The sequence below is a fragment of the Halictus rubicundus genome, chromosome 8 (genome assembly GCF_050948215.1).
Source record: "Halictus rubicundus isolate RS-2024b chromosome 8, iyHalRubi1_principal, whole genome shotgun sequence".
NCBI classification, from domain to species: domain Eukaryota; kingdom Metazoa; phylum Arthropoda; class Insecta; order Hymenoptera; family Halictidae; genus Halictus; species Halictus rubicundus.
The window spans coordinates 9,945,926-9,968,841 of NC_135156.1; the positions used below are offsets into that span (position 1 = coordinate 9,945,926).

A 22,916-nucleotide genomic window follows, 5' to 3' on the forward strand; every position below is an offset into this window, starting at 1 on the left:
CCATTCATATTTGTCGCAAACGCATAAAATCTGTATATAACTACAGTGATTCCTCTACATATATATGTCGCCAAGGCCTGGATGATAAACGTCGCGGAATTATCCCCACTACCGGGGGGTATAGCCCGTGAGGGGCCGCGAGAGGCCTCGGACGCCGAGGAGTATAAACATAACACGGCTCGGCAAGACCCGTGTTGTTGACAAATACCGTCAATTCGCTGCATTTAGTATACCCTTTCCACAGCCCATTTTGTGCCTAGTCCTCGAATGGACAGCAACAGAATGAACAAAAGATGTATGTATCTTAGGCTTTAGTGTTTTCGTTCGCACGAGAAAATTTCAGTGGTACTAAATCATGAGGATAGAACAAAGGGTGGGGGGGGGTCGGAAATGAGTTTCAGTTTTACGTAAGTTATTACAATGCCATTTGCCCGACTTCTATACGACTTACTGTCACGCGCAAGACGCACGACAGATTTATTTCGCTGTGGGAATTAGAAACTTTTACAACTAACTTTACAACTCACCAGACACGTCGATAAACGTGGAGGCCGGGTCCCCTTCACCGGCAGCATTGTAAGCGGCACAAGTAAAGTTCGCTTCAGTTTCCAAATTAACCGTGTCGATGGTGAGGGTAGCGTTATTTGCATCCGGTAGTATGTGTTTGCCTCGTAACCATCTAAAGCCATCTACCTTTGGTTGCCCCGGGTCCAGAACGGAGCAAGTGATGTTCAATGACTTCTTCTTTATTACCTGCTGAGGTTTGTACGAGATCGAGGCCGGCCCAGGTTTGTCTGTCGTTTGCAATGATACCAAAGTCATGACACGTTTGTTACGATTCCGCGTCTAAAGCTTTCGGCTTTCAAAGTCGTTCTAACACGCTCACCGCCCTCGGCTACTAACCCTCCGGTACAATGGCCGACGGAAACTCAGCCACAGCAAGTACAGGAGTTAGACTCGCGGAAAAACTATTTATTCATTTCTTTGGTCAAGTTGCTTTAGTTGCAGCCTTTCAATATTTAATTTACAAACCACCGCCATCCAATTCTCGTGAATTCGCATATATTTGAACTATGATAATTTCGTAAACAATTATCGCACGACAACAACTTTGGACCCAAGCTAGTAGACTCCAGTTCCATAAGCCATCGTTCGTTTTAGTTAGTAAACTTTTGAAAGTTTTTGAAGACGTCTGACTTTCCAGCAGTTTTTTAGGAAAACGGGATTTCAGTTTCCCACCTGCTATGGAATGTAGAGGCTTCAAGCTTTAAAATGAACCCAGAGAATTTTTCGAGTTTAAATACTTTTTGGATCCACCGTATGCAATGCCCTCTTAGAATCTTAAGAATGATTTCTGCAAGTAATTATCTTCTCTTTTTGAAATTCTTGTACGCCGTAGAACTGTGAACGTGTTAGCAGAAATACTTATTTCATGTTTTATGTATTTTCGTCCTTTTAAAATCATCATATGCTTTTGCAACAAATTTCTAAAATAGGATAACAACTTTTTCACACATCTAAAACGTGTGTAAATGATATTTAAAATAGTCTCGACGCTCTTTGCAATATTACGAGTACGAAAATATGGGATACGATTGGAGGAAATTATTTTGCTCAAATGTTACTCTCAGGAATTTGTAAAAAAATATGTTCTCATGGAACAGACATTTTAGAATTTGTATAATAAACGTTCTAATCACCCCGAAAAATCCCAGAGATTCAAAGTAATTCAGCCATGCTAATAAAAACTACGTGGTCGAAGATTGCTACAGTGGTAGCTTCTATGTGAAAAATGAATTTCTACAGATAGACGAAGAATTTCGTCGCCCACGTGTGAACGACACGGGAGTCAACGTGTTAACTGACTTTCGAAGGCGACTGTGAAAAGATCGCAACGAGTGTGCAAGCAGTTTTGACGAATCTTTGCGGTGAGGCAGGCAAAATAATTTAGACCAACGGACTGCGAAGTCGATTCGTTGAGACAAAGAATAGGAGGGAAAAAAGGGGGATTGGATCGAAGGATTAAAAATTAAAAGAGCTTACAATGGACTATGACAGGCGCACTCGGTGAAAGTGGTCCCCAGCCAGCGTCGTTTCTGCCTTCGCAAGAGTAGTTGCCGTGAAAGGAACGACCTACTGCTTCCAGCAGCAGCTTGCTCGGATCAATATCGCAGAAAATTAAAGATTCCTCGGTGGTTGTGGTGGTCGCGGTGCTATTCCTCGTGCAATCCGGAAGTTCTTTCAGCAGCTCTCCGTCAAAGTACCAACGGACGGACGTCAGACTTGCTGGATTTCCAGAAACAACTTCGCAGGTCAAAGAGACGTTCTTGTGGGCCGACTCGGTCACCGGGCCATTTGGTTCCATTATCACTTCGACCACTGGTTTATCTGCAATCAAACCGAAAAACAAACCATAAAGCAACTGTTTTTCACGAATCTACGCCGGAACATCCTTTCACAGAACAATATTGTTACTGCGGGCTTTTATGCATTTATGACGAAAACGAGTAGATGAAACAGAGCACGAAAGAAACATCACAGGAAATTTAGTATGACTGTAACATTATTTACAACCTATTAGAATTGTTAAGAAATCAATTTTTATGTAACTCCTTCTCGTTCTAATTGACGCAGACAATGTTTATTTTGCATAAACACGCAATAATGATTTACGCGCAGTAGCTAGATTCAATAGGTTGTAACATAAATTCTAATAATGACGTTTTAGTTTATCAGTTTAAAGAGTGTCCGAATATCAATCCCGACGACTGTATTATTTCCGTATTAAATATGCTTTAAATTTATTACACAGTGTCACTCATAATTAATCGTGTGCTCGAAATTTTACGCTTCAACAGTTTTTATAAATATCGGCAAAATGTCCCATGTCATTGTTAGTAGAAATAACTTTTCTGCAGAATAACTAATAGCTTTTCGATTGCACGGTAACTCGATTTTCATGTGCAGTTAATTTTCATTGGTGGTTTTTATCTCGGTTAAAATTTTACATAGCAGATGAAAATTATGTTTCCCATAGGGAAAAGAATGCGTTGAAAATGTTGTAAAACGAATTAATCGAATAATACGAATAACGCTAATAAAGTCGGTTCGATAAAGCGGTTATTACGGCGGTAACTTCGCTCGATAAACAATGTTCAAATAAAAATGAGTAAATCATGTTTTACTGACACATTATTGTATTACAGTTTAGTACCTTATTATTCAAGATTACGGAAGTATTTAAGAGAGGTTTGTTAAGGTATTTTCAACGAAATAATTCATAGTTAAAATTTGTGTACATGCAATCAGTTTTTATAGTATAATATTTATTTGCTGACTGTTCATTATATAGTAAATTATTTTACTAAATATCACTCCAGAGAATTCTTTCTTCTATATGTATAGTTCCAGTTACTATTAGTCTCGAGATATTGATCGACAGTGATCACTAGACGGCAGATCTCCATGTAAATTTCTATTTCCATGGGCTCTTTCATGCAAACCAAAATAAGAGAACAATGGATTTTGCAGAGCAAAAGATTTTTTATGGCGTAAATAAAATAGAAATGTTCCTGTCGTTTGTCAGTAGAAATGTTTGCTCGTATAATATAAATGTCTACTTCGATAGCCCTTTTTGCACAAACCGTAAAAAAATCGAAAAATGTATTCTGCAAATGAAACGATTTTTGACGACGAAAACAAAGTGGAAACGTTATTAGAGTTCGTTAATATGAACGTTTGCTTTTATTATATAGACAGCGGATGCAAAAAGATTGTCAAAATTTAAGGAGAAATTCTTTAGGTGGAAATAAAATAGTACTATTAAAGTATTCAAATTAAAATATTACCAGCGACTGTAAACGTAAATGTTCGCTCGTCAATGATGAGGGAACGGCATAAATGCATAAAGATCTACCGATCACACTCAATAACGCCCGAATAATCAATTATCAGGGCGACCACATAACCACACTCTTTTTCCCGGTCCACTCGAGAGCCGTCTCATTAAAATGGATCTAATCAATTTAAGAGACGGAATATTTTCCGGTTCTTTCTGTTCCCGTGTGAATGTCGACCGGCGGACTGTTTTAAAAGTCTCATGGCTCATGCATTTTTTACGAGACCGGCCGAAGCATAAAGATTTATGCCCGCCGGGTAAAACTATTCAAAGTAAACCATACGCTGCCCGGATGTTTGCACAACGTTGTAGAATGCGTGAAAGGAATCGATGTTGCACCTCGGATAAGCGACAGGGACAAGACACTTGACAATCTCGTGTGGACACGTCAATAAATCGATTTTTTTTTATTCTACTTTTTAAGAACGTTAGAAATACTCTCCCAATATTTCATGCTTAGCCCTGCAATGGTATCCTGGGGTCTCTCTTGACCTCCATTTCTTTAGAACATCACACAATTATACAGTAAATTATACACTCACAAGTGTCTCAGAAAATCTCTACGAAATTTCAGAAAGACCCCAGTGTGATACTCACCGCAGATAATCAAATCTGACGTGGCAGAGAACCAGCCGAGTCTGTTGGCAGACGCAGGCGGCAGATTGACAGCAGAGTCTGCCGCCAATCTGCCGACAGATTGTTTGCTGGGACAAAATATATAAAGAAAAATAGTCGGGGGGAAATGTATACGCTGTGCCAACGTGCCGAAACCGGCCCCACCGTAGGTTATTATATAAAAACGTCTCTATGAAATAATATCGACCGTATAAACAAATGGGTAACACGTGAATTACCTTCTAGTCGAATAACTTAGCGCCGAATCACAGTAGTTATTTTTTTGTATAATATTTCCAGACGGATTGACGGATATTTTTGCTTTGTTGCTGCAAAAACGAAAAAGATTGAACAACAACCATGCGTGTCCGCGTATACGTAAATGCGATCGTACGGAACAGTGAACCAACAAACCTCAAATTTCTAGTCAACTGTGTTACGTATCCTGCCCGTGTATCAACTTTCCCGGGTCTCGTTTGTCATCGGTTTGGAGAAAATTCATCAACATTGTTGAATGTTGCAGCGGTCCCGTTAAGGAGCGAGGCACCGAATCACCACGAGAAGAAAACCCCCGCGGATAGAATCCAATCAGTAGATTGGCTGGAACATTTTTTATCCGCGAGGTAATCAAGATTTCAGCAAGTTCAAAACAAAAGAATCCGAAGACCGTCCGCGGAGTTTACCCGGGCTGTACTAGAAGACGGAAAAACAACCACCGCACCCGGCAGGAAAGAGTGGATGGCTGGGCGAACTAATTTTCCGCGTTCGAATCCTCGGCCCCGCTTTCACGGATTGTTTCTACAAAATAATACAACACTCTCGAGCGTTATTAAGACCGCAATTAGAATTGCATTGTACCGTGATCCTGTTTACGATCCACCGGCGTTTACCTTCGGAGGAAATTGTTGATACAACAACGGACCGTGGGAAACCGAACTCGATCTACGCGGATAAATTAACTTCGCGGCTGGAAAATTCGAAAAATTCATCGCTCCTCTCGCGTAAAGCTTCTTTGAAAAACAGAATTATTTACTGCCGCGCTATATTCAGCGCACGGTTTCTGATTTAACGCGAATATTGCTTCTGAAAAAAGAAAGAAGAAGATGGCAAGTGAGTAATTATTGGTAGACTGCGGATTTTTATGAGAAATAAAAATAGTCTGCACGAACTTCAAGAGGCAGGAGTTCAGTGAAAATGTTAGTTTCAATACATTAAAAGTATTATACGAATACTCAGGATAGAGTTCAGAGGATTTTGAACGCGTGCTTAAATTTTTATGGAACATTCGAAGACTGCTGATGTATTAAAAAAGTAAGGCAATAAATTTTTCGTGTGACGTCCCGTTTTCAAGGAAATTCAATTCGAATGTTTGTCGAGTGCACCTGCGTTTGGCTGAATCCCAACGTGTTCGAACGCAACTTTTTCATAAATGTGGAACAAAGAATTTTTAACCTATTTTCGCACGTATGTATTGATTGTGTCAGCTGTAGGTGTTGGTCATCTGCACGTACATTCGACAAATATGTAAATTTGTCTTTCTGGAAACGGTGTTGTTATCCGTTCAAAGTTCACTGTCTACTAATGAATAAATAGTGTGCTGCAACACTAAACATTGTTTTCTGTTGCGACTCGTTGAACATTGTTGATCCCTTTCTTCGCCATTGGCTTCGTAGAACAACGAGGGTAGATACGGACCGGGTTTAAGATATCGGATGGCATTAACTTTCCCAATATTTCTGTTGTTCCGTTTAGATTTATGGTCAACGCTTCCTCCAACAAGTTTCCTATCTTGTTCGTGCTTGACCGAAATGTAGAGCAATAAGCGTCAGACGCAACTCCGGCCCGACAGTTTAGATATGCTGAATTATTTCAACAGTTTCTGCGCGACTGTTATCGAATGTTTATTCTCTGACTCGGGGTCACTCCGCTCCATTCGATAAAAGCACATCGAAATTTCAAGTTTAACCCACCCGTTTCCACTGGAACTGATCATTTCCTTTCGAACGACATCGCGGATTCAATGTACAGAATACTTTCGTCAGAACGTTTCTCGAATTTTCGAATCAATTACTAGCTGCTGCAACCAAACAAAAATTTGTTTCTTCTTTCAACAATTTCCACAAATTAATGGTAATTAGACAGCGGATCTTCATGCAAAATATATGTTTTTATGTGAATTGCAACAAATTGGGGTGAAATAGAAATGTATTTCCTTTCTTAATATGTTTAATAGATTGAAAATAAAATATAAGAGTATCTTTAAATCTTTCTAATATTTTTACTGTTTTAAATTGCACCTACTGATTTTTACCGTAAATGCATAAAAGCCTGCTCGTTTATCCTGCCACTGTCTCACGTTTCACCTACTCGTTTTCGTCATGAAAGCACAAAAGCCGCAAAAGACGCTTTTGCGTGCACCAAATACATTGAAAGCATGATTGGCGTTAAAAATAGTGAAGCAAAATTCGAGACGACTGGTAATACCGCGACCGGTACAGTTCCATTGTTTTTAAATGATCCATTTCACTTTGCACAGAGGCGACGAAACGGCCAGTGTCTGTCGCATGCAAAAATGTTTTTATGAGCAGCGATGATCGACGTTCGCGTACACACAGAGGGAAACAGAGGCACCGGGGAAAAATAGTTCCGTTCCGTTTCGCATTACAGCAATTTGTCGCGTTTTGGTCTGGTAAACGATATTTATGTGTCCATAAATCGTCGGGGATGCCCGTTTCCCGAGCCGATGCCGAAACGTATGCGCCGTTTGCCTTTTTCATTAACAAACATAATCCATTCAACGTTCTTCTTTTACCGCCGCTGCTGTTTTCCAGCCTGTCGATCGCAAATCGCCGGCCCGTTTAGGAGGATTCGTCCAACACGCGCGATTGGCGGCCAGAGTGTTCATCAACTTAGCCGGAATTATTACTAATTAACACTGGTACATATTTCCACGTGATTCTACAAGCCGATTAAAATAAGATCAAACGGGCCGTGCCCGTACAAAGCTAATTGAATAAATATATAGGTTTATAATGTACATTTGATATTGGTTTTAATTAAGTGTTCCATTAATATTGAACGAGTGTCGAGTTAATTATAATAATGCCGGGCCGGCGTATTTTATTTGTTAATGTACACGTGGTATGACGCGCGAAACTTTCGACTAACTTTGTTTAAGTGATCACGAGTAATTGCATTAATTTATTACAGGATAGAAGCAAGAATTCGAGCATCACTTTCTAAAAATATTCGCTGTTAGTGTCGAGAAAATTTGTTCACATACCTAACAGATATATAATTACAGAAAACTCGAAAATAAAAAAATATAGGACTAAATTCTCTTTCTGTATTATTAAATTAAAATTGCAGGGCTAGATGAGGCCAGTGTCGCCAGATGAGGAGGCGGAGCTCGAAATGAGGGGAAAAAGTTACCCTCTCTCTGCCTGTACTGGAGTATGGAACGCGTCACGTGACCAGGACGAAGCGTGGGGAATATCGCGGTAGAAGGAGAAATTAGAGTGGGGGAACAAGTCTTGATCTGGCGACATGGGTTGGGCCCGGCCAGGCCTGGGCAACTTGCGGCTCGCGAGCCACAGAATACTCCTCTCCCTACTCCTGGTTCCTTCCCACCACACTCATGTGGAGTGTAAATGTACACATGAAACAGTCGATAGTGGGGAAACCGGTACATTGGTAGTAGGAATCGTAAAGCGACAGCGGGGAAGAAGTTGCCCAGGCCTGGGATAGGCCGTAGCACAGCTGTAGCCTGGCTATGTAACTGTGACAATGCGTGTGACAAACACATGCAGCTTTGCCCGCAGGGGCGTGGTATCGTGCCCGCTGTTCCGTGTATGCCCAGGGCAAGAAAATCGATGCCCGTACGGGCAAACGCTGAACAGCTCTGGTTTAAAGGATCAACGGTCTCAGATAAATTGGTCAGTTACTAAGTGTGTGGCAAATGGTGAGTTTCAGTACTTACACAAGACGTTGACATCAACGATATCGTCCGAGACGGATGTGCCCACGGTATTGTCTAAAATGCACTTGTAAGTGCCCATGTCGCTGGCTGACGCATTTTTCACGGTAAGCGCTGTTTGCTCCGTGACGCCACCTTCATAATGATCTTCGGTTAATGTTATCTTCTTGTCGTCTCGTAGCCTGAAATGTAAACAGAACGTTGCAGAATCATTAAGATAGGCGAACTGACTAAGATCGTGTAGCTCCGTTCAGCTTAGATCAAGACTTTACCGTATCGACGAATATTCTTTTAACAATATTTTCTTTTGACGTCTATTTAATACTTGTTCCCGAGGGGAACTAAAGTAGTATTTCAATGGGAAAAATTCGCTAAAAAATTATATCTGTCATCGATTTAATCCAACTGAAATGCTCTAATTGTAAGCCACGAATTTCTTTTTACTAATCAGATTAATTCCTTTCATTTGAGTTACATACTTTTCTAACGGTACACAGTTCTTTGCAGTTTGGTTTTACACATAATAATAAAGCTATGCAAAAATGTGAATTCACACGAGCATCCGCGGTGTTCTAACCATCGCGCTTCTGAACGTGTAATATCTACTTTTATCCAGACGTATGTTGCAGGTTTTTCAACAAAACGCGCGCTCGCAAAGCTGACGTCGACGATCGAATCCTTTCGCGGCCGCGTTCGCATGCATCAGTGTGAAATATGGTTTTTAGAGCACGCTACAAAAAACATAATAAATCATCCCGATAGATTCGCGCCTTTTTATTTTGACATTTCGAGTGCTACTACCGGGGATGTACGCGGATGCTTTAAATCCGGACTATTCAAGCATCGCCGACGCAAAGTACTGGTGCTATCATTTTATGGTGCCGAGCTACGCACATGAGAGTCGCAAAACGACGACATCGCTAGCTGATGCCTAAGTGTATCAACAAATTTAGCGTTCAATTTTTTAATACTGCATTGCATCGCCTCTAGTTTTAATTCTTTTCATCTGGAGGATGCTCTAAAATCTATTGAAATTTTATTCGGAATAAAATATGCTTGTTTTCTAGTGAGTATCGTCCAGCAATTGTGTAATATTCATTTATAAAAGTTGATTTGGGATATTTGTATTTTACAGGTGTGTTAAATGGGGTACGTATTTTTATTTTAATTGTGAGAAAAATAAGAATATTACTATCATTTTCGACTTATTAAAACTATGGAATACCGGGCCTGGAGTTTGTAACCATGGGAACATTTATTAAATTCCGTAATGTCCATTTCGTTAAATTTTACGTAACATCCGTTTTATTAGATCCGCAATGAAACATTTTCTCGGAGTAAATCAACAAGAAATAGAGAGGGTCGTAGCGAACGGCAACAGCACGAGATCCAGCTATGGTGTTTTTCTTTTATTTTCAGTAAACCATCAACCTGCGGCCATAACACGTGTTCCGTGAAATAATTCCGCGGAGAATGTTCTTCGGGAGATATTTTGAAAAAAAATCCGTCTCGTAATTCTACGTGTCTCTGTATTTCAAGTGGCCGGGCGCTCCTTATAAGAATCAATGCGTCTTCTCTGACAAAATGCCGGCAATTCATGTAAGTCAGATTCAATTTCAGTAAAGCTCTGTAAACAGATAGGATCGAGATCCTTCTCCATCGCATTTAAATAAGAAAAGCATATTTCCTCATCATTGTATTTTATTTTCACTGACAACGTGGATCGTTGCACGTTTAACGCTTTATATCAACACTGAAAATTGTTTATGACGTACGTCAACGCTGTATTTCATAGCTTCGATATATATTTTTATGCCTTGAATCTAAACGAATTTATTATTATCCAAGAAAGTAGAAATTCATAGTTACTTTGTTATTTATCAGCGAGATTATTAAACGAATTTCAAAATCTAAAAAATAGTAAAAACTATAAAATTTAAAATAAGCGGTAATTGCACTTAAGCAGTAAGCAGAAATTTATTTTATAGCTTACTGATAAGGTGGAAATTAAGTTTTGACATGGTTAATCATGTAAAAACATGGTAGTCTTGAAAGATTGGCTTCTTAAAGGATCGCAATTCGAGTAAACTTTGTTTTGAAACTTCTTAATTAACAGCTGCTGCAGGTTTCATTTGATACGAGTGTTTCTAAAAAGCTGACTATAATTTGTGCAGATAACATTTACAGGTATCTCTCCTTTAAATATTAAAAGTTCTGTAATAGAGTAATTTGTATCGGATGTTTTTCGAATTTTTCATTCGTAAATTACAAGGCATTTCAAATCTCAGAGATTGAAAATTTCCTACAACAAATTGCAAATGTTTTTGTCAGACGTTCTGTCGTACACAAACTCTTCGAAAGGTATCTGTAGTATGTATACGGCTAAAAAACATTTTCAGTCCAGCAGCGGCGAGCAACGTTATCGGACAGAAGTTATGTATTTCTGTTTTACGTGTCGTATTAACCTTTTGAATACCAATATCCGTATACGGTCGATAAACAGGTTTACGATTACGTTACTTTGCGACTCGTAAAAGAATTTTCGTCGTAAACAGTGTTGCATATGGACTAAGTGACACCATCAATTTTGATATTTGATGCGAGTTTTGAAGCCCTATATTTCGAAAATGTCTGCCGCGCTAGGTTCCCAACAAATATTTAATAACATTCACGCTAATACTACGTATAATAATATTGTAACCATTTATAGTCCAACTGGAGTCATCCACCGGACCAGTGGACCAAGTCTTTTAACATTTTTTGAAAAAATATAAATCCAATAGACCAGAACATGCACTTAAATGTTCATCAATGTATTCAATAAATTGGACACGAGTGAAACGAAAATATATTTCTTCTTTTAATAATTCCAGTAGATTGAAGAGAACGTTAAAATATTTGTATACTCTTCGAATGTCTTTACAGTTTTCACGGGTGCGTAAGAAATTCGAAAAATCCGTCGTAAAATTCCAACCACATTTAAACAAGTTCCTCAGCTCCAGTTCCACAACCTGGCAGGTAACTAATGAAGTTCTCGGGGTTTACTTTTAACATGAGAAATCGCCGGAACTTACTCCGTCACTCGGTATTCCGTGGTACACGCAGGCGCTATAGAAATGAATTTTAGAAAGGAACACTTTGTAGACCGTGCCGGTATAATGCGGCATTAAGTCGATAAAGAATCTGTATTGTCGCGGGCCAAGTTCAATCCAATCTTCCGCCAACTAAGGATTAACTTCTCGTTACTTCCGTCTTGTTTTATAACATAGTTAGCCGTGGTTGGGCAAAGCGCTATAAACTTCTGAAGCCGTGCACCACCGTCAATAAACCTTGCGAGAGCAGTTTTCTACGAGAGCGAGGCGCGATTCAAAGCAAATGCTTGTACTTTGACGCTTTCCGGCGTTCCTTGGAACGACATAATTATTATATAAAGACACCGAGAACGAAAGTGTCTGGCAGACTACACAGCCGGCGGTAGGCCACACTCTGGTAAACACTGTTACCGTTTCACTCAATTTTCCGAGGTACAATTCCAACCAAGCTTAACTTCCTTCGAACATCGTGCGTTTATCTCTTCGAAGAGTCTTGAAGATAACGAAAATCATGCTAGCGGATTTAACGAATTTCTGGTAAAAATGGATTGGTCAAATTCAAAATTATAAAGACGGAAGAATTGAACGACGTCGTTACCTTATTTCTGACTGATTAAAATTATTGAACGAGGCAATGCATTTTCATTTCACTTGCGGTTCGTACAATTGACTTGGACAATTTTTCAATAAAAATATCCGTGGCCCACTCAAAACGAATTAATTCCCTAACAACGAATTTATTTCTTATTCAAAATATATGTCGGAAATAATCACGTTTGCCACGACTAATTTTATTATACTAATGGAGAGAAGAAAGAAGAAAATATGGAAACAAGGTGGGTGGACAGATGGAAACTAATTTTGTTTGCTGGATGCCGCAGGATCTCGCGGGACTAGTGCGACCGTGTAAAAACTTCAGAATAGAATACGAAATTTTGCTATGTACAAGGTCTCTATTTACAGGATTTTTCACCCACGGTTTTTAGACTCGAGGTCTCGCCGGGATAAAGCCTTTGGTTAGTCAGCCAATGAGATGAAAGGAGTACTGACGGTACGGGGCTGGTCTAGACTATGGAACCCAGGGGTCCAGTGCTGAAAAGTGAGAAGCTCTGAGACTAGGAACTGCTGGAACCGTAAGATTCAGTCTAACACTGATACGTTTCACTCTTTTATTAAATCTTAGTGGAATTGTTTTAAGAAGCTTGGCGAATTAAATATTTTCATTCAGCATGTGACGATTGAAAGAAACTATTATGTAGGAACTGATGCTGCTGTAAGATTCAATGCAGCACTGATGTGTTCCATTCTCTTATGAAATTTTGTAAGCTGGAATAGTGGAGCTAATAGAAAGCTTACGAGTAAGTTGGAGCTTGCATGCAGGGCTACGGTCTAGTAATAAAACTTAATAGATCTGCAATCTAGTAATAACTATTTCATAAGTTAAACATAATCTCACCATGTTACATTCGTTAACGTTGCCGGATTCGCATCGTAGTCGCAAAATATCAGAATGTCTTCGGTTTCGTTGACAGTGATGTTCTGCGGTTTCATCGTCACTATCGGCGGATCTGTAACAAACAAAATAACATTGACCGTAAATAAAGAAGCTATTCAAATAAATGGATCATTTTCTACTAATTTTCTTCTCTATCTACAGTTGTTCACGAAAGTGTTCGAACGCCCTTTAAAACAGAATAATTTTTCAAAAATTCGACCAAACGACCGGACTTTCCCTGTGTAATTAGAAGCATTGATTTGCTAAATGTCGCGCAAATGTTGAAAAAATTACAACTGGTAGAAACTCACGGCAAAATAAAAAAGGCACTTTTTAAAATTTATTTGAGCCCCTAAAGAAAATTTAACGCACGTTATGAAATAAACTTTGTGTAAGTAAAATTAAGTAGAGATTCTAATGATATTTCTTCGTCAGAATGTTTCACAATATTTGCATCTTAAACTCGGACATTTCTAACGCAACAACCTAATGTTCATTCACTGTTCACCGGAGCGAGCAAAGCGCAAGGTGGTCGACGCGTGTTTCTCCATACAGCGTCGCCGTCAAAATAGTCGCCCGCTGAAGGGACAATAAATTCGTCGAAAAAAGGGGGCAGAATCTTGTCGGGGGGGTTTTTGTCCGCAAAAATATGTCGTGGGTACGCGCGTCGTGCGGTCCGGAATGAAAATAAAAAGCCGGGCGGGAGATCCTAGTCGGCGTAGGGCGCAGGTTCGTCCGCGTTCCGAGATATGTTTAAACACTGGCGAGCGCAAAATGCCGGGGCATAAAACAAAACCCCCTCCCGCAAGTACATAGTCGCGAGAGTGGCCTGTCTAAGGGGAGAGAAGTTGGAACGGTGCCAGCTTCGAGTTTCTCGTTTCCAATCCGTAGATAGCTTTCGTGCTGGCTACAAAACGAAACTTCTCCCCGTCGCTTCGCGACGTAACTGGAAACATCAACGAGATATACGGCTATCTATCTTTCTTTTTCGTATCGCGGCAACGGGATCTCTGCCCCGTCCTCGAGCCCTCTCTTACGGACCCCCCCCCCCGCCCCTTGCCCCTACAAACGTAATTGAAAGATACAAGAAGTTGCTTATAAGCGACGGGATTATCGGAAACGTCCATCGGGATTTAGCGCTTTCTCGCCAACGGTATCTCGAGATCGGACCCGGGGAGATGTCCAACCACACCCTCCCCCCTCCGATGGAAATGCAGTTAAGGATCCTTAAGAACTGATTTTTGGGTCGAACACGTTCCCACTGATTTAAGGTCCCCTGCGAGCCGCCCACCCGAAGGTCTTGAATTTGTAACCGACCGCTGATAACGCCTCCATTTTTTATCGAGCCGCTGATAGCAGCTCTGATTTTTTCGGAAGCTCTTCCGGTATCTTTGCCTCGCTTGATGCTCCTCCTGCGACTTTTTCCTAGCATAATTAACCCGCAAACGGGGTCATCGGGTCGTTACACTGTGCTACGAATCGGCAATCTAGCCGGAGCAAAAGTCCGTCCGGCGACCATATGGTTAGAATCTTTTCATTTTTATTTTTGGGGATTTGTCGGAAAAAATTTTCAGCTCGAAGGAAAAGACAAATTTTCACCTGGAATAATTTTAAATCGAATTATCATTTGATTCGCGCGTCGGGGATATTTTTCACGAACGGATGAAAGTGTCGCATGTCGGTGTTTGATTTTGCTTTTTGGCCTTCCTCGTTGCATGATCGAGCAACAAATTGGCAAGGAGTAATTTATTCCGGTTAATTGAAACTATGATTACGTGCTTTAACCGGGGTTGAAGAAGCAAATTGAAAAGGGTGCGATAAACCAGGAATATACATGTTCATCCCTCGCCGGCGAGGCGTAACTTGATTTCCGGCCTCGGGTATATCGGATGTTGATCAAACGTCGCACAGAAAAAAAAAGAGGAAAAAAAATTAGGGCAAAGAATGTCCGGACCTTCATGTAGTTTTATTCCTTCGGATCGTTGAGGCTAAATTAGAGGCGATTCTTTACGGCTTTTTTGCGAGCGGGGGTCGTTTCCCCTCCCGAGAAAAATTTCCGTTTAACCGTGAGCTTTTAGTTTCCCATGTTTTCGGCGGAAGACAATTGTACGAGAATCATTTGTCTAAGCAAGCCCCGGCGACAATGGCCCCGACAGTAAGCGGGGAATTTGATCGGAAACTGTTCTTCGACGAAAATGGTTAATCTCAGCGAAATTTATATCGCCCCCTTTTACATCCAATCGAAATTTATCGGCAATCTATAACGTTCGGAGTCGCCATCCTCCCGAAAAGATACTTAAAATATTGCACCGTCGGTTCGTTACTTCGTTTATCATCGTACACTTCAACGTAATTGGCACTGCTTCACCATTAGAAGACTTTAACGACGCCCCGTGGTAATTTATAGCTCCGTTTAATCCACGATTATGCGCATTCGATTAACAAAAACAGTACTATAATAAAGACAACCACGGTTCGACGCGCGCGTTTTCAGTTTTACTAGCAAATCACGGGAAAACGTGTTGCAGATGCCACCGTTGATGAAGCTTAACTATTTCATCGTAATTATGATGTACTCATTACTGAACAGGTTAATAAGACACCGTCTCCACGTTGATCAGAAAATCAATATTACGAGCGGGCGAAATCAAATTATGAATTTTGTAATAAGTATAAATTGCATAAACATGGACTTCATAATTCCAATGAGCCTAATTTTACCTGAACCTGATTTTACCCTAAAAATTGCCGTGAACAATTTATTGAGAAGTTTTCAACCGTTCATCTCCGATTGTAAAATGGTTGCGCGAAGTTGCCGGCAAGTAAAGCGCTAAAACAAAATAACTCTTTTAAATCTCGGCCCGGAGGAATAATGGAAATAGCGTGCGAGCGAACGGTGTCATATATTACAGAGAAACAGACGCATTAGGGGAAAGTTATGTCTCACTTACAAAAAACTTCAATCGTTGTCGACATTTTCATTGGTTCCAGGTTTTCGGAGCGTGTGACCGAGTTTTCGGCGTAACACTTGAACGTTTGGCCGTTGTCGTACTCCGTGGCGGTAAAAGTCAAGTAACTTATGGTTTCCAGCGTGCTGTCGTTCTGCGAACAAAAAGTATTAAAAGAATATTAAATCAGCGTGGCGCGTTCGTTATCGAGTGTACTCCGCCGCACTACGTCAACGTTCAAACTCGCGGAAACGAGCTATACCAGGACTGGATCATGCGGTATTTCGAAGTGTCTGGTATGAACTTTTACTATTATTGAAACGTTACTTTTACTTTTTTCAGCAACTTCCTCCCCACGGGACTCTGACGGCATTATTTATTTTTTTTTTTTTTTGGACTACTTTTAACCGTATCATACGTTCGCGACAATTTTAGGAACGAGCTTTGCAATAAACTTTCTGCTATATTATCCTCTTTTACACCTTCGAAACGGTCAAAAGCGACGTGAACAAAATTTATTGTCAACTTTATAAAATCATGGATTTCATTTGATTAACACTAGAACTACCGAGCCCCAAACGTGACTTAGACTTATCCCTTTATGATAACAGCAAGATTGAATTTGCTCAGGTTTCATACGATTTTTAAGGTAACATGTACTCCAAAGAAGAGATATATTAAACAATTTCTCGTGAAAACGTTTTCATAGTTTCAGTAATCGTGAAAGAAGAAATCATCCACCAGTCATTTTGACTGCTTCGGTAGTTCTAGTGTTAACTTAAGAATTTTATTCTCTGTACACTTCTGAACAATTCCCCTTCTACGACGCTGTTCCCCCTCCGCCACGGCCCACGGTCACGTGACGCGTTTCGTCTCTGTCGTGCATGCGTCACCATGTCACGTGACTAATGCGACACTGGCAGAGGAGAGGGTAACACTTTCCCCTCAATTCGAGTCAGTTCCCCTGATCTGTCAACACCGCTTCCGAGATGTTGAAGAACTTATTTTCACTTGTTTTCAACGTTATCAAATGTTTACTTCGTAAAACGAGCTTTTCGTTCGTTTCGTCTTCTTCGAGAAAGTTTTAAAAAATTTACACGCGCGTCGCAGTTTGTTTGATGTTTTAAAATTTACAAGAATACTTGTTCTGAATTGCTGAATTTCGCAGTAAAAATAAATCATTTCGCGCAACTCGACAGTCATCGGCTCGCATCCGATCAAACGCGGACGACATAGTGTTTTTTCAAAACGACGCTTTATTTTTTAGCAACAGTTGGTCGAGGACGTTCCGTGCTTCTACATTCTATCATAGATTTTGAGGTTAAAACCATCCGGCAAAACAGACCGGTCCATTCCGCGAAACGTACACATTCGCAAAATCCGCGAGCGCGTTTCATATTTTTTCTTCGGCGTTCGATTTCATGTGCTGCAGAACAATAAAGAAGCGTAGGCTATATTTGTTTTCTGCCAAGCGCAAAAACGTGATGAAAAATAGTGGGGGGGGGAGGAGGGAGGGAGAAAGAAAAACGAACGACTGCAGCCGGGAGTAACCGCGCTCACAATTAGAGAATAGAGTTTGTGGAGCCATCACTTGAATTATTTTGTTCCTTTTTTTTTCACACCGCGGTTTCGCTGTTCCGCCGCAATCCACTCTCGTCAAGAAAAATGTGTCCAATGCGCGAACGAAGACTCCGTCCCGATCGGTGAATAAACAAAGGTTCGCTAATTGTCGTTTAAATGGCTGGTCGAGGCTCCGCACAAACGTCAAGCAGGAGGCTTCTTAATGAATCAAACTGAACGCGAAAAAATAAATATTTTCATAAAACCCTGCGTGCTTCTCTAGGCATTTCGAATGTAGATTCGAAAAAAATCCTTTTTTCGTTCTAGGTCAAAAAATGTGAGCCTCTCCAAAAAAGAAAAACGTAATAGGTTTCGTGAGGAGTGGCGCCACCAATTTGGATCGAAAAAATACAAAAAAATTTTTTTACAAAATTATAAAAGAGGAAAAAGTGTTTAATTTATTGATGCTCTTAGGTCCGTTACTAAGAGTATGCAAGGAGACTAATTTCTCTTTAATTTTCGTACGAGCGTACGCCTTTAAGAGCTAGCTATAGTGAGCGGCTATAGCCGAGCGACCTCTATACGAAATGAGTAGCTCATTAAGGGGGTGGAGTTCGGACAGCCCGACGGTTGAAAGTTTCCGCAAGACCGTCTTCACTTGCCGGGTCCTCCTGGCTCCCTCCTTCAACCGTCGCATCGGCTGCGCTCCAATGAACTATGACTCTGAGTTATTAGCCATAGTCTCCGACAATACGGCGAGTCGTATTCAAAGGAAATCCTATTAATCCCGGGCGGGATTATTTCGCCGGGACCGTTTATTTCTTTCTTTCTGCGATGCGATTCTCCCCGTCGATCTCGGGGCGCGCGTGGCCGAAAACACGGCCGGGAGGAACGTTTCGAAACACGGCAAATGGCAAAGGCAAAGAAACACAGAGGCCCGGGCATCAAGGTTGCTCAGGCGCATCCACTTAATCTCGCGTTCACCGCGATGTTTACATCGACGAGCGTTTGCGGCACATAATTACTTGGCTCTATGCAAATTCTGTCTGTTGCCAAGTTCAAAGCCGCGTGATTCAGTCGTTGAGTCACTCGCGCCATAATCAAGCACTCGATAAACAATGCTAATTATGATCCGTGACGCGCCCCGTAAACCCGGAGCGCTAGAACCTGCAGCCATCCGCGTCCGCGATAATACGATTCACAATTCTGGCAGGAGCAATTAATGACACGTTAAATCCGTGCACGATGCTAACCGCATTTCACTAATGGAAAGTTGTATTCCCTCCGGAGGTGGAGCCGGGAATTAGTTAGGATTCATAATGCCAGCCGAAATCTTACCTTTTCAAAACCGCTTTACATTCGACCCCGCCCCGAGCCAGTTTAACCCGATCTACATACACGTGTATGTGTTCATGCATGTGTAGACACGACGAAACTCGAAGCCGTTCACGAACAAGGAGCAGTCGAACCAATTATGCGCGTTGCTTGTGTATGGTTTTGCAATTGACCGTGATTGTTCGTGGTTCGTTCGTTACACGTGCACGGACGAGCAAAACTTTTCGATCGGTCCTAGAGATTGAAACAGTCATTCAACTTTCTAAGCGGTACTCTGGCTTTTCATTTTCACAAAATCGTTTTTTTTTTTGGTAGAAAGTGCTGCCACCTGAATCGCCCGTAATTGCTTCAAAGATACCTTCAAGTTGTGCGCGTGCGTTCCGACAAAGTTGAATCTTAATATACAGTGTTTACTCTATATATGTCCCAAATGCTTAGCCGATAAATGTCCCAGAAATATCCTCACAGCCGCGGGGTATACGCGAGAGATCTCGGTCGCCGAGGAGTTTATGGTCGCGTGGATCAAAGAATAGTATCTCCTGGCCGATATATGTCCGTGGCTAGACCCGTGTTTTGGACATATAACGAGTAAAGTGCGCTTCGGAACGCATTTAAATTACCGAACGCGTGCATCGCGTCTCAAGCAATTGAATACACTGAATAACTCGTCGCGAAATATTGTTTCATATTTTTTAATTTCAGTGTTGCCACAATCAATTTTCTGTTGCGAGACGAAACTGTACCAAGCATGAAACTTAATTAAATCGCAAATGAATGTAAATAATTTTGTGAAAGGAAATAAAAAAAAGGACAAACTGATAATTTGTTTAGAAGAAGTTCTCGGTGTTGCCGCTTTGCCGCGTGCAATTATGTTACCAATAGCCGAATTGGTAATAATAATGCCAGCGCGAACGAGGATCAAGTTATCGTTTCTTAGAAAGCGGGCACGAGGAGTGATCCGATTTCTTATTCAGCCATCCAAAGTGAAGTGACTTTATAGCTTCAGATATTGCCATAATGGATTTATGATGGCGGCGAGGCGTACAGATCTACGATATACGTGTATGGGTTATTACACCGTCGCAGAGCGAAATGACATATAATGATTTTCCGATGCGAGAAGCCTGGAACACCTTATTCATCTGTGAAATCACTTTTTCATACGCGAATAAGAGAACCTTTGTTCAGTCAACGGCTCATGAATAATTGACTGTCAATTGCTCGATACTCGAAATATACGAGGTCACAAAATATGTACCGCATGGCAAAGTATCGGAAGCGAACGTACCAAAACGAAGATACAAATTCGAATAATGCACAGCGAGCGATCAAGTTGCTGGAGTCACAGTAATAAAATCGAATTTCTTTTCCATGCGACGAATAACGTTACTAATAACGAATAACAGTGTTAAACTATATGCTCCAGACGTCGGCAAAAGGCGCTGGAGCCGCGCGTTCTCTGTTGCTTGCCGTTATGTCGGCGTCTAGTTCTTCTTGTGCCTTCGCCTGTAGAAATTAATGTAAGTGTTCTTAACCTTCTCATTTTTATGCAAATGCTCTTTGCCCTTTGGTGTTTTGTATTTCTTTTATTAACATTGTGTTCTAACCTGTGATTGGTTAGAATCAGAGTTCTTCATTCCTGAACAAATAGGGAATATGCAGAAATAAATTTCGTCTCTGAGCATAAACGTCATGTGTAGAATGAAACAAATTTTTTCCCGAGAAGTTTATTGTTGCTAATCGATTTTCTTTGAGTCGTGCAAGTCGACCTACATCCCAGCGAAATATACCGAAAACGTCGGCCGAATTTGAGTAATTGCTTTCTCGCTTCAAGTATCATCAACTACGGATTCCGTTTATTCGGAGGACAAAGTAGTTTATTGCTCGGGAACTCGCTGCGAGAGACATCGGGACAGCTTATGCTGCGAGCATAGCACTTTGTTAGTTAAAATATTTGTTCGTCGAAATGTCCAACTACGTTAACACGATTCCAGAAACTTGACGAAATTCCCTGGCAGACAATTGCTGCGTACAAAAGACACATGTCGGGAGGAACTTGAGAAAGTGTCCGACGACACAGTTGGTCTTCGACACAATCGAAATAGCCTTCGTTATAGCGTTTCGTAAACTGACGATAATATTAGTTGGTTGAAACTCAAAATGAATCATGAATTTTTCTCGGATCAATTGGTGTGAAAACTTACGTATCCTCTTTAAAAAATGGAAACGTGGGGCACAAGGTAGATATCTAAAACATATTTTCTTCTTTTTACTCCAAAGTTCAAAAATTCCTACAGGAATGCGTTTTAAAGTCGATTCGAAGTAACCTCTGGAAATCGTCTGGGGCATGGACTCGAGGTTTGAATTTATTGCTCGGTACTTTCAGCGTTAAAGAATTCCGTACTGTGACTAGAACGAGAATCAACTGTACGTCATAAAACCGGTCGAAAGATATAATTTACTCGGAGTCCGACAGCTTCGGACAAATAGATGTGTGCAGGACCCGGTATAGCTGTTTCTGTCGATTAAACTCCGACGTCGAGTAGGTTTCCAGTCGAAACAACGTCGTCGTCGTCGTCGTCGTCGTCGTCGTCGCCGGCCAGGATAAAACGCCGGCTGACTTAGTCGCGTTAATTTTGCAAAACCGACACGTACACCAATTCTGAGACGGTACTCACGTTCTCCTGCACTTTCGTCTGGAACATCTCGAATCTGTCGTTGCCCTCGTCCAAGTACTCCGTGCCATTCTGCCAGGTGACGTTCGCCGCGGGTCTCGCTGCTCGTACCGTGCACTGCAGAAGGATAGTCGTTCCTCGCACGACGTGGCCCACCACCCCGTTTAAATCCATCTTCAGCGGTCGGACTGGAAAAGATGTCACGTCGTAGAAATATTTAAACTTCTGCTCCGAGATGTTAACCTTGGGAAAACACTCAAACCGGTTAATATTGGAACACGCGTGGATCAGGTCGCTGTATATGTTAAGGGGATGTTCCGGTTTTCACATACTTTTACCACATTTTCTCACGCAGAACTATTTAACTTTTTGTATTAACAATTTGGTACACGCATTAGCGGGCATTTGAAGTACGCGAGATATTTTGTTCATGTACAAATAATCAGAATCAAACGAGCTATATGTTTTTTCATAGAGTATGTTTCGATTTATTGGAAAACGTGTGGTGACTTGATTAAAAACACATTTCGAATTTTCCTACAAGTCAAACTGGATCTGTTATACCATTTCTAATTCCAGTTCTTAAATGTTCAAAAATTCCCTCGGGAATACGTGTTAAAACCGATTCGGATCAACCCCCTATAATCCTGTCGCTCTCCTCCGAGCTGTAGATCGGGATTCGGGAAATAATTCGACACGATTTCAAATGTTCCTAAAAACAGGAACACACAGATCTATAATAAACTGCGATCTTCCAGCTTCAATTTGGGTACACAGAAGCTCAAAAATTCCCACGGAGAAGCATTTAGAAATCAAATCGAAGTGGTCCATTAAAGTCTAAATATTTCTTCCGGGCTGTCGATCGAGATTCATCAATGTTTCAACATAATTCGGATTTTCCAATGGAACGGAGACGAATGCATTAGAACGTGCAATCATTCGGCTTTGATTTCCCTCCTCAGAGGTTGATGAATTCCCTCGAGGAGACACATTAAAGTCAACCTGAAGTCAGAGAATGAAAAATCGTTGCAACCTAAGGACGAACTTGAGGATCGAGCACCAGTCAAAACGTTTCCCATTAACATCCTGGATACTGCTTGGAATGAAACAGTGTCGCACAGCTAGATAACATTTCGCTATGAAAAGTGTGTGTGCGTGTTGCAAATGTGCCGGTCTCCACATAATCGCGATACAGGTTGGAACAGTGACTTTTGACCCGGATCCGTGCTTCTCCGAGATTCATGAATTACGGCGAAGAAAACGGCGGACGATCGTAATACTTCGCGAGCGTCATATTATCTCTGGCTGGAAATTCGAGTGCG

At 41.1% G+C, this 22,916-nt stretch overlaps 1 protein-coding gene across 6 annotated transcripts in view; it reads right to left on the minus strand.

The window, feature by feature from the left end:
* Nrm (neuromusculin) overlaps positions 1-22,916 on the minus strand; it is a 406,706-nt gene that overhangs the window by 52,268 nt on the left and 331,522 nt on the right. For all 6 annotated transcript variants that reach the window (XM_076792814.1, XM_076792816.1, XM_076792815.1 and 3 more), the window contains 6 exons: positions 21,598-21,782; positions 16,028-16,178; positions 13,038-13,149; positions 8,493-8,671; positions 2,044-2,388; positions 528-794 (listed from right to left, as the gene is read on the minus strand). In XM_076792814.1, coding sequence (XP_076648929.1) covers positions 528-794; positions 2,044-2,388; positions 8,493-8,671; positions 13,038-13,149; positions 16,028-16,178; positions 21,598-21,782 — 1,239 coding nt within the window. The remainder of the gene's footprint in view (positions 1-527; positions 795-2,043; positions 2,389-8,492; positions 8,672-13,037; positions 13,150-16,027; positions 16,179-21,597; positions 21,783-22,916) is intronic.